This window comes from Gymnoscopelus microlampas (assembly GCF_963454915.1).
Source record: "Gymnoscopelus microlampas genome assembly, chromosome: 13".
NCBI classification, from domain to species: Eukaryota; Metazoa; Chordata; class Actinopteri; order Myctophiformes; family Myctophidae; genus Gymnoscopelus; species Gymnoscopelus microlampas.
The window spans coordinates 36,025,029-36,037,642 of NC_139950.1; the positions used below are offsets into that span (position 1 = coordinate 36,025,029).

Consider the following 12,614-nt stretch of genomic DNA (forward strand, 5'->3'; position numbering starts at 1 on the left):
GAGTATAAATTAAGCATACAAATCAATATATCATATTATGAGAAGATATATAAATGGGTTTTGATTAAATTGTCAATTATCACAATATTACACTTTGGTAGAGGTTTGGTTGTGAAGGTAACCTTGCCATGATGTAACTCCAAATATTGGTGAGATATCTTCAATAATTCATAATCCCTATTCCCTATTGTTAGTCCCTATTGACTTTCATTGGTGGGTGAGACTGGTCAAAGTCACTCTTATCCTGACATCACTCCCACTACCCCTGGGTCACCAGTTATGTTTTGTATTGGAATTCCCATAGACAAATCTTACATCGCGTCATATAAGAACTATGTGCCAAAAATAAACAAATCGCCCCTGTGATTTTGTCAGGTATGTGACTGTGTCGTTTATGATATTATTGAGTTACATTTGATAACGTCTGTGTTTGGAGAAAAAAAAAAGTTCTTACTCTTTGGATAAATGTGTACCTTTTCACTATCAGTTGATGCTTCATATCCATGTGAGTAAAATCTCCAGGGTGATTTGTTTATTTTTGGAACGCAGTTCTTATATGACGCAATCTAAGATTTGTGTGAATTCCAATACAAAAAATAATAGTGACCCAGGGGGATGGCGCCCTCTAGCGGCAGTGATGTCAGACTTCTGTTCTCTATACTATAGTACAACATTGCAACGCCCAACTCGTGTTTTTATGTCAACTTCCTGTTTATTTTACTGTTTGATTAGGAAGAAAATCCGGAACGGAACTGGGTCTGGATCTTCATATAGTAAAATCAACAAGAAGTTAACATCTTTATTTAAAAAGTAATAATAAAAATGTGGAGTCTGGTTTTGTAATGTTATACATCGTCAGAATCCACTTTGAGACCTGTTTCACCTTGCAATGTATGTCAATGGGGAGGTTATTATGGTTGTATGGAGTAAGTACTGAAGATATCTCACCGATATTTGGAGTCGCATCATGGGAAGGTAACTACACAACCCAAACCTCTGGCAAAGTGTCATTTTTGCTTTACGTGAGACATTCTGGGGCTACAAACAGAGGCTGTGTCCAGTGAAAGTCAACCTGACAGCAGCTTGTTGTCCTCTCTAGACCCTCTAGTTCTATGCTAGAGTAGACCACACCTCCACACTTCCTGCCTTGCTGCACGCTCCGCCCACCTAGCACCCAATTTGTTGTTGTTGTTGTTTTGTTTAGTTGTTTTTGTTGATGTTGTTGTTGTCGTCCTCTCTCTAGGATCATATCATTACCCAGAACCCCCCTCTCCTCAAAGCCCTCAAAGAGACCCACTAGGCCACGCCCACTAGGCCACTCAACCAATGGGACAGCAGCAAGAGGTCACATGACCAGGAAATGGCGACTCCACCAATAGAAGCCAGAGAGACAGACAGACTGTAATGTTAAAAGCCCAATGTTGGCCAAACTCTGTCTATGCATGGCTTAGACTGGACATGGCCAAACTCGTGTTTATTTAAGGCTCTGGCTCCAAACCTGCAACAGGAGGGAGAGCAATAGAGTCACTGCTCCTCTCATCATCCTCCTCTCTCCTCTTCTCCTCTCTACCCCTGGCCTCTCTTCTCCTCTCCTGGCCTCTCTCCTCTTTATTTCCCGTCTCGTGTTTCCTCCTCTCTCCCCTCCCTCTCATCGTCTATCACTGTTTGAACAATTTGGAAGGTCGGCTCCTTCCACATTTTAGATGAGGAAGGAAAGCAGGGTGCAGAGGAGAGGAGGAGATTGACGCAGAGCAAAAGAGGAGAAGGGACTAATTGTCCTCCTTTCTCACAGATTGGACTGATTTAACATGCAGTTGCTTGACTGGAAACACATTGACTGTATACCTACAGACACACGTTGATACACAAACTCTCTCTAACATGCAAACACACACACACACACACACGCACACACAGCCAGCCCTATCCTAGCGTGGTAAAAGTGGATAGTGGGTCATTTTGTGGCTTTCTGGGAGATCCTGTCATAGAATCAGTAGCTTAGCCCCACCCCCCACCCCCTCTCTCTAACCCCCGCTCCCATTGGTTCAGCAGCTTCATTCACCATGTCAGTCAAAGCGCTGGCTCCATCTCATCCCCTCACTAACCCTTACCCCCCCTCCCACAGCTTCACAGAAAGACCCACTATCTGCTGGAGGACAAGTCTCAATGTTGAAGTCTTTTTTTATTCCCTCCTCCACTCTCTCCTCTGTGCCTCCCCTCACAATCTGCTGGAGGGCAAATCTCAATGCCAAAGACTGCTCTGCTCTGCTCCATTCTATTCTTCTCTTGTCCTGTCCTCGCTCCTCATATATCTCTATCCGTTTCTTCACCTCCTCTACCCTCCTGTCCTCTCCTGTCCTCTGCCTTCACAAAATGGCTGTGGAGGAGACGGGAGCTCTAGGGGAGACGAGGAGGAGAGGGGAAACGTCAAGGAGAGAGGAGAGGAAGTAAGGCAGTATTGAGATGTGTCCCGCAGCAGCTACGGGCTGAGTTTCAATCCAGAGTGCCGTTCCCTTCGATGTTTCCCTGCAGATCACTGGTGCTGCCGTGACAATGAAGGGAGCAGGTCTATCGTTGCTATTGGTCAGAAACCTTGTATCTCCATGTTTTAACTTTCTATGTTTGTTTTAGTTTTTTTTCGTAAATGAATGCCCTACTTCTTCATACTACATTGTCACGCAAAAATAGCAGAACTACATGCTCAAAACGCGCCGCATCGCGCCACGCTATGAGCTTGTAGTTCTGCTATTTTTTGCTATTTTGGAATTTCCTGAAAAGTAAATGGTTTTGGACATATGAGGTTTCCGCCAGACAGCAACGATATGGAATGTGACTCAGTCTGAGGCTCAGGACGAAAATATTTAAAGCCAATGCTACAAGTGCTTAGCATACCAGCTAACCAAATGCCACGCTCACACACAGACACTAAACACATGAAAAAATATATACATGGTACAGAGTTTGGAAAATGCACGTGACTTTTAACAGTGTGAAGGGATCACATACCCAGACATACACGCAACCACACATATCTCTTCACACAATGTTTTTTATCCATAGTAGTTAATTATTCTGAATTATGTATTAACTTTAAATGAACCGTTTTATGCTCCGTTGTTGTTATTTTTGTTTACATGTTTTATTGTTTTGTCTGTTGCTATGACGATGAGATGCTGTCACTGTGTTGGGGGGGTAAGGGTGAAAGAGGCCGAGGACGGGACAATGACGTTTCACAGACACAGACTTGGTACTATAAAGCCGGTGCAGAACGATGTGCCTTCATCCCCAACTCATCTGGTTTCTACTCTGTTCAACTTAAAACATATTATTCTAAGGACCGCTGTTTTATAAACTGACAAAACATCTTATGTAAGCTTTTTACAGTTCCTGACCATGCACCGCTGAAAATAACGGAAACATCTCAACATAATATATATATTATATATATATATTTGTGCTGCTTTGGCTAATTTGCACTCAGTCATTCTGGCCGCCCGGGTGTTCATCATTATGAAATGTTAGAAGCTAAGGCAGATAGTTAAACCAGCGTCTTTAGCATGTTTGCAAATTCATAAATGATTCTCAATCTTGAAAAAAGCAAAGTGCCGGTATTTTTTACACCATGGGGTGTCCATAAGTATTAATGAATCCCTCCTCACATCAGCTTTTGCCATAAATAAATATGCTGCTGCGTTTAGTTAGTCGCGTGTACACCTGCTGTGAAGTGACTGATCACAGCTGTAGTTGCATTAAATCACTTGTTTTGTAAATTCATCAGTTGAGGTGATTTCCGACAGTTACCCCTCACAAGTGAACATGTTAGACGTTTTTGGTTATTGTTTTGCTTAAAAATGTATTCATTTAATAATGCTGCTATTGAATTATAAATTATACATACAAAATATAATGAGTTTATTTTTCCAAAAACAGACTATTTTTCCCAATACTTAATGTACATTCACAACGGATGCAATGTGATTTTCTTGTCTGTGAAGCGATTTGATATTATACTACTAAGTCGATGTAAAGGCGCGATTGATCTACATGTACACCCTAAGCAATGTGAAGAGCAATACACATATGTTGAACATAATATATTCAACAATTGCAACCAATTGCAACATTTCGCTGAAGCAAATAAAGCAACATCCAATGCAGGACCTAGTTGGAAATGTACATACTTCTGTGTGTGCATTTCCAGAGATTTATGGTGCAACACTTGTGACTGGACTAGAGAGAGAATTGTCTGTCTCTGTTAAGCACATTGTGCTCTCTCCTTTTTTCCCCTCTTTTTAAAAAGAAAATTCTTATTGATTTAAATAAATAATCCACAGACAACATAAGACATAGACATACCCCTAAAAAAATAGGGGGGGGGGGGTCCTCCTGTTCCACAGTCAGCCAGCCACACTAGACTGGCGTGACCAAATTCACAATATGTCAGTTGAATAGAGTGACCCGGGTGCCCATGATTAAAGCAGCATGATCATTTTTATCATTACCGTTCTTTATACTGGAATTGCACCAAAATGTAACATTAGCGAGGTACATACCAAACTGTGACTTGTGAATTGTTATACCCTTGCTTGAAAGTAAACAAAAGACTTTGATCTATATGGTTTAGAACTCATGAAAAAGAAAACAAAGAAAGGACAAGACAGTGAGACAATTGCAACAGTCATAATCATCAGTACATAAAAACATCAAGACACTCACATGGTATAGATCTAAGGATAACAATATGTAGACTGTTATTACGGCCAAAGGGTTATCACACTTGTCGTTTATTCACGCAAGGCAAGTTTATTTGTATTGCACATTTCAACAAGGCAATTCAAAGTGCTTTGCATAAAACGTGAAGCATTAAGACATCACGACTGACAGAATAAATACATTATGAAAGGACATTTGAATATAATAAAATTAAGTAGAATTAAAACAAAGTTAAGACACAAAAATTACAGTGCAGAAGAATGATTAAAAAAAATATCTCAATAAAAGGCAGCGGCAAACAGTCCTTTTTAAATCAAAGCTAAAAAAATAATTGTAGCAGACCTTCAGTTTTCTGGGAGTTTGTTCCAGATATTTGGTGCATAAAAACTGAACGCTGCGTCTCCACGTCTATTTTTGATTGAGGTCTGGATGCTTCATGATATAGCACAAGGTCATGTGTATATTGGCCCTAAAAACCATTCAATGCCTTATAAACCCACAGTAGTATTTTGAACACAGATGGAATGAGCTGACACGATAAAAAAAAGACCCACATATTAGCTGCACTTTTCTCACCTCCTTTAACCCATGAAGACCTGAGTCCAATTCTACAAATGCCTTCTAAATCAATAGTTCTCACACTTTCAAGATTTTAAATACATGTTCAAAAATAGCAGATGTACTAGCCATGTTATGTTTTTAATAGCCATCGCAAGACGGACAGACAGGATAGCTGGACAAAGACACAAAAGACCAGTAGATTCATGTGTGCACTGACAGAGACTGGTACAGTTACAGATGGACAAAGCACCCATCCTCAGCAATATATGGTATGAGTTACCATGGTAATTTACACCCACGGTGTAGCTTTTCCAGACCCACCCTTGTATCTGTTCCCATAGCAACAGACTAGTTAAGTATTATTAGTGTTTGCCATATCAGATTTGTATTTCATTGTTGTTGTTTTAGGTTTTTTTGTTTTGTTTTTTTTCTTTTCTTTTTTTCCAGACGACAGTATTGTGATTTTAATGTTTACTTTTGAAAATACAAACAATGAATGGAATAATGAACTACGCAGCTTTTTATACAACAAGCAATAGAACTATTATTAACCTGCTTCAATCCCATTGGCTCCTCAGAGTATCAGTATTGAAGGTGAAGTTCTCTGATTGGGCAGTAAACATTGGCCAGTGGTTATTAAACTTTGGCTTGAGTCGAGAGACAAAAAGGGGGGTGCCGGTAATTGCACGTTTTAATGTCCTAAGATGAGAGAATTTATTTGTAAAGTTGGTGTATTGGGCTAAGAGTTTTCTAACCGCTGGTCTAGCCAACTCCCAGTCAGCTAGCTGCTGTTCTTGAGATTAGAACATGGAACCACCAAGACCACAGCCATACTGGACACCACTTGGGTTTATGTTAAATATTATGTTGTAGCTCCCATTTGCTGCTATTTTGTTCATCTGAATACAGTTTTAATTTGTGGACGCATATTCATGCAAATGGAAGGGTCGCATTGCTGTCCAACCTTTACAGTAATATATACAGTAGAATGATTTTATGATGCAAGCGAGCTAGAAGATTGACATTAATGTAGCATATTTTACCGTTTTTAATATACATTCATAGACTCTAAGCATGGTCTATGGTATGGCTATGGTCTGGTCAGTTAAAACAATTATGTATGATCTATAGTCAAAACTAATGAATGATTATGGTAATTGATGCTTTACATGGTTATTAATTGCAAATCTAATGAATGGATGGATGAACAGCCAAGCCAAATGTAACAAGACTGCACTTGGTGTAAGAGTGAATGACTGACTGTGTGTGTATGTGTGTTCGAGTGAATGAACAAATGAATGAATGAATGAATGACCAATATAGAGTGGACGGATGGATAGACAAAGGAACGTAACGGATTACTTGAATGAATGGGTGAAATGTACAGAATGTTAGACCACAATCGCTAGCTTTGATACAAAAAGATGTCCGGAGTTTTTATTGGTGGAAACTTTGATTGAGAAAATCTGATTGGTCGTAATGATTAAACACTCTGAGACAGACTGGAGTCTGCCAGCCTCGTTACTCAAACGCATGTGCATCGCTCACAGACACACATATGGGCACACATATACATCATGTTATGCATTGCTCGCCAGTGTTACAGTTGTGAAATGGGACCTTCTGCATAATGAGTTATTTTACTTTTGGTACTTTAAGTATATTTTGATGCGAATTATTTTGTACTTTTACTCAAGTAAATTTTGAATAACGAACTTGTACTTGCAACAGACTATTTCTACAATATGGTATTGCTACTTTTACTTAAGTAAAAAATGTGAGTACTTCTTCCATCGCTGTTGCTCGCACACACACACACACACACACACACACACACATGGGTGCGTGCATTGCTCTCAGACACACATGGATGATCATGTCTTCAAATAGCCATTGTGTTTCAACCACACATCTGCAATGTCCCTGTGTCTTCCCTCCTCTACTACCCGGTTTTACTCTATCTGTCATCCTATCTAAACAAGGCACACCACATACTGTACATGAGGAATGAATGGCATGTATGGATTTTTAAATGAGGGACATACCCATAATTCATACTCGATGTATGTATAGATGAATTACTCCCGACCTCGGCAAAGGGTCATATACAGTATAATGCAGATGTATGTGCAGTCTCAGGCTCTTATGACACTAACACAGTAGATTATTGCTGGAACAACATACAATACTGTAATAAACTACACATTCCTGATGAAGACCGTACATGCCATGCTGTGCTATGTTCACACATTAACGTTCAGCAATGTCACAACCCCTTCCCAGTCACTGATGTCAGGTATGTATTAGTGTGGTATGTATTACAGCAGGTTTTATGAATATGACCATTGTCGACACTGGTTGGGAGGAGGAAAAAAGATGTCTGTCTCTTCATGTCACACTGTCACACTGCTCTGAATCTAGAAACAACTCTATTTGTGTTATTACTGCCATTATAATTGGGTTTTACTGGGGGAAAAATCCAGAAAAGAGAATTGTCTTATTAAATAATGACATGACACTGGTAAGCAGATGCAACTGGGAGCCAAGAAGTGATGTAATTTAATGTGACAGTCAGTTATTGTAGTTACTGTGTCCTGACTCTTAATGGGGCAAGGAATGAGTTTCATAACTGCTTTAATAATCATTTCCAACCGTTGTCGACACTGGTTGGAAAAAGGAAAGACGCGATGATATTCATGTACACCATCCAAATACCTTTTTTGATTGTATTCTTTTTGCTTTTGACCTGATCTGATATTGTTTCTTAGAATATTGCATTGAATCTCCCTCCGGTCTATGGTTGTGTTACAGGGTGTGCTGACCTCCACCTGTTGGACATGCTGAGTCCCATGGAGAGGAAGAGACAGGGATATACGCATGAACTCATCGTTACTGAAGAGAACTATGTAAATGATTTGCAGCTGGTCACAGAGGTATTTACAATCATCAATGTAAGCCAGCAAACAGTGCTAATGACAGGGATATAAAACGTATGGAGAAAAAAGCATAGCACCTTAACCACTTAAACCTGATATACTTTGTTGACTGGGATCCCCAGAGGTCTATAATTGGTCTCCTCCTTTTTTTCCCTCTACAATCTCTTCAACACAAATCTACAAGCTCACAACTCATTGCGTGTTGTGAGCCAGTACATCTGCTATTTTCACCGAAGGTTTGCCTATTATAACATGCCCAGAATAGGGATGCTGTTAAAGGCCTTGGCCAAATGAGATAATAGTCTTCTAGGAGAGCCATTCTCAACTGGTGGGCCTCAGAGCACCTTCCAGTGGGCCACGGAGGTGCTGCCCAAATAGTTTAAACTATGAATTAAAATATATAGATAGATTTCTTCTTTGGGACATTAAAGTTTTTTACACATTTTGATCTTGCAGGCAAATTACTGTCGTGGCATAATCAAACGTTGCTTTTAACAAGCACAAATATGTGCCAATAAGTATTATTAACAAATAGTGATTTGGAGGCCTGTCACACTTATTTGCAGCACTGTGCAAATGCATTATGGTCCCACTTCCCAATGCACTGGAAACTCATTAAAAAGCCTAAATTCAATCTCTATGAACAACCCTCGTGAGAAAAAAGGACTGAGAGCTTATACAAAGCCATTTGAAAAGCAGATAATGCCCCTTTATTTGTTTTATATATACATATTACATTTATTTGGGTATGTGGGCCCTTACCATCTTGACACATACTCAGGTGGGCCTTGCTTTACAAAGGGTTGAGAACCCTTGTTCTAGGATGTTGGAGGCATGGATACTCTGCTACATTCACCCACTTTCACGATAAAAATGTTCTACCAAAACAAAACTTTTTTATTTTTATTTGTCAATTTGTACTGTACACCCAAAAACTAATGTTCTGCCAGGTACAAATACAAATAGGCCATGCTTTAAGGTCTTTGCATGTGTTTGTGTGTAGATCTTTCAGAAACCTCTGTTGGACTGCGAGTTGCTGACAGAGAAAGAAGTGGCGATGATTTTCGTCAACTGGAAGGAACTCATCATGTGCAACATCAAACTCCTCAAGTAAAGACACACACACACAGACACCCACCAAATTCACATCTTATGCACAGAGCAATAGTTGAGTTGCACAAATACAAAACGAATGCACACTGATAGATATAAATGAGGTACACTTATAGAATGAAACGGCTGAATTGGGTTTGCAAATAAACCAGTACAGTATACATCCTCACAATGTCAAACTGCTAAAATATTTGAAATGACCGTTGCTGCAGGGCTTTGAGAGTCAGGAAGAAGATGTCAGGTGACCGGATGCCAGTGAAGATGATTGGGGACATCCTGACCAACCAGTTGCCTCACATGCAGCCCTACATCAGGTTATCTGTCAATAATTGTATTCATATATCCTTTTGCCCATTAACTATTATACTATTAGCTTTTCTATGGAAGCCACTCAATAAAAAGAAAACAACCTTGATTTTTTTCTCGCAATTGCACCTTTATACATCTGAGGATGGAACTGGTTTCTCTCCAGTTCCTAAAAAACACACAATTTTGAGATACAGTATCTCATCAGTACCTGAGAAGTCAATTGCAAGAAACAAAACTCAGAATGCTGAGGTATAAAGTCAGAAGAAAAAAAGCACAGTTTGGGCCTTTTTATTCAGTGACAGGAAAGGCCTTCCATGATGTAATAATCAATACTGAGTGTCTTCTGTTCAGGTTCTGTTCATGTCAGCTGAATGGAGCCACACTGATCCAGCAGAAAACGGATGACAACCCTGAATTTAAAGATTTCCTCAAGGTATACTGTAGATTGCATGCACTAAACATGCACTAACACAATGTATTAGATGCCTTGGAGCTGGAGGACATCGGAAGGCATTTTGTTAAGTCCGTGTTTTGCAGCATAACATTTGAGTTAGCCTCAGAATGAAGTGATCGTGATGAGTCGTGACGAGGGTTGGGATCCTTTGGGATTTTAACGATTCCAGTTCCTTAACGATTCCCTCTTAACGGTCCCCTTTAACGATTCCTATATACTGTACACCTCACTGGTTCGTAAAGTGAGGTACAGGGACCCTCTGTGTTACTTGAGGGGCTTCCAAATGGACCCTTAAAGGTCTGTAACTCCGAGAGCGTACAAATGGAACCAAATGGATCCTCACAGGTCCATTTGGTTTCATTTGTACATTTGTACGTTTGAGAACCACTGATATCGTAATAGTATAGCAGACGTGAAGTCCACATACCAGCCCTGACAGTGTGATAAAACCGGTTCTGGAAACGGTTCCTGGCTCCTCAACGTTCGATCCGGTTCCGGATCACAAACCCTAGTCATGACATGTGTGTGCGTCTCTCTGTTTATCTGTCAGAGGTTGGCCATGGATCCCAGGTGTAAAGGAATGCCTCTCTCCAGCTTCCTGCTCAAACCCATGCAGAGAGTCACACGCTATCCTCTCATCATCAAGAACGTATGTATACCACATAAACAACCACAAAGTGTGTTTATTATTTCATTCATGTCATGGAACTTCAACAGAATTGTGTAAATCTTTACGGTGTCAAAACAATGTTAAGTGGTCAGATGAATGGGTGGGCCGCCTGCATTTTCAGAGCCTGTGTTTATTGTAATGATCAATCAATCGATTGTGTTCCAGCTTGGATTAATATACTTTAAAAAGTGCCCATTTATCACAATGAAAACTCATTTTTCAATGTTTTAAAGAAAACATCCCATACCAAAGTCTTAGTGTTTTGCCATTTTTGGGGGGCCCGCTTGCAATAAACTCACATGCCCCAGGTTGAGAGACAGTGATCTATCATAATATTTACATACTGCATGTGTGCTTTCGTCTTTCATTGATTGTAGATCTTAGAGAACACTCCAGAACCTCATCCAGACCACAGCCACCTGAAGGCTGCTCTGGAGAAGGCTGAGGAGCTGTGCTCACAGGTACACTCATGCACGGACATGCACACACACACACACACACACACACACACACACACACACACACACACACACACACACACACACACACACACACGCGCACCCACAGAGAATGTAAGTACGTAAGTAAGAGAATGTTGCTGATAGCTTAAATGTTCCCATCTCTATATCTGTCTCTGAAGGAGCTGTTACTGTGTTTGCAGTATTTCTGTGGATGCCATGTTGTCATTTTACTTGTGAAATCATATTTATTTTGTGAATTCCATCAAGCTAGTAGAAAACTAAAATCCCCAAATGCCCTAAAGTCATCACCGATATCATAAATCAGTGCCGTTGTTTTTCCAATTCCCACCTCTGTGGGTAAGGTAATGAGAGAGTGAGGCCTTAACTCAGTTGTCTGGAAAAGAGCTGAATGCATTGATATTGATATTATTGAATTTTATTGATATGATATATTGTTACTGTGTGCGTGTGTGTTTCAAGGTCAACGAGGGTGTCAGGGAGAAGGAGAACTCGGATCGACTGGAGTGGATTCAGGCTCACGTCCAGTGTGAGGGACTGTCGGAGGTAATACACACACACACACACACACACACACACGCACACACAGATTGAATACATGCCTGTTGAAAACGCAAACACTTCTGATGACCAGAATCACAGCATGTACTGAAGAATTCTTTAATCCCACAACGATTCCTTACTTACAGCGTTTTCTATCATTTGAATTGCTCTTTAATTTGTAGACGACTGGGTTTTCCAACATCTCTCCTTGTCTGTCTCTACAGCAATTGGTCTTCAACTCAGTCACCAACTGTCTGGGTCCCAGGAAGTTTCTCCACAGTGGGAAGTTGTTTAAAGCCAAGAGCAGCAAAGAGCTCTACGGCTTTCTGTTCAACGACTTCCTACTTCTAACACAGGTTGGTGTCATCATGGATTTTTGTATTCTATTTAGACCTATTGCTGCCCAAGTGGTCAGACTTGAGCGCAGTGGGGGAGCAGTTAGGTGTTAAGTGTCTCGCTCAGCGACACATTGCCAGGGCCGGGAATCAAACCCGACATTGTAGATAGATATCTAATGCAAAGAGTGCATGTTAAACATTATGTTATTCCTCTGGGAGACAGAGCTTCAGCTTTGTAAATTCTGATATAATAATAATAATAAACTTTATTTATATAGCACCTTTCATGACATAAATGCAGCTCAAAGTGCTTTACAGAAAAAGAAAGAAAAAATGAAAACAAAACACAGGGTAGAAACAAAAAACATTAGAGCAATGGCAATAATAGAGCAATGGCAAAAATATATAAATAAGAGGCAGCGGGTCAAGCAAAACAAGTAAAACAATAGAGCAGTGGCACAGTCTTGAGCTGTGCTTTAAAACTGTCTAAAGAGGGTG

The 12,614-nt window shown here is 40.2% G+C and overlaps 1 protein-coding gene across 2 annotated transcripts in view; it reads left to right on the forward strand.

The window, feature by feature from the left end:
- itsn1 (intersectin 1 (SH3 domain protein)) overlaps positions 1–12,614 on the forward strand; it is a 62,795-nt gene that overhangs the window by 45,161 nt on the left and 5,020 nt on the right. For both annotated transcript variants that reach the window (XM_084077032.1, XM_084077033.1), the window contains 8 exons: positions 8,086–8,207; positions 9,214–9,320; positions 9,536–9,637; positions 9,984–10,065; positions 10,637–10,735; positions 11,134–11,217; positions 11,698–11,781; positions 12,003–12,134. In XM_084077032.1, the coding sequence (XP_083933158.1) occupies positions 8,086–8,207; positions 9,214–9,320; positions 9,536–9,637; positions 9,984–10,065; positions 10,637–10,735; positions 11,134–11,217; positions 11,698–11,781; positions 12,003–12,134 (812 nt within the window). The remainder of the gene's footprint in view (positions 1–8,085; positions 8,208–9,213; positions 9,321–9,535; positions 9,638–9,983; positions 10,066–10,636; positions 10,736–11,133; positions 11,218–11,697; positions 11,782–12,002; positions 12,135–12,614) is intronic.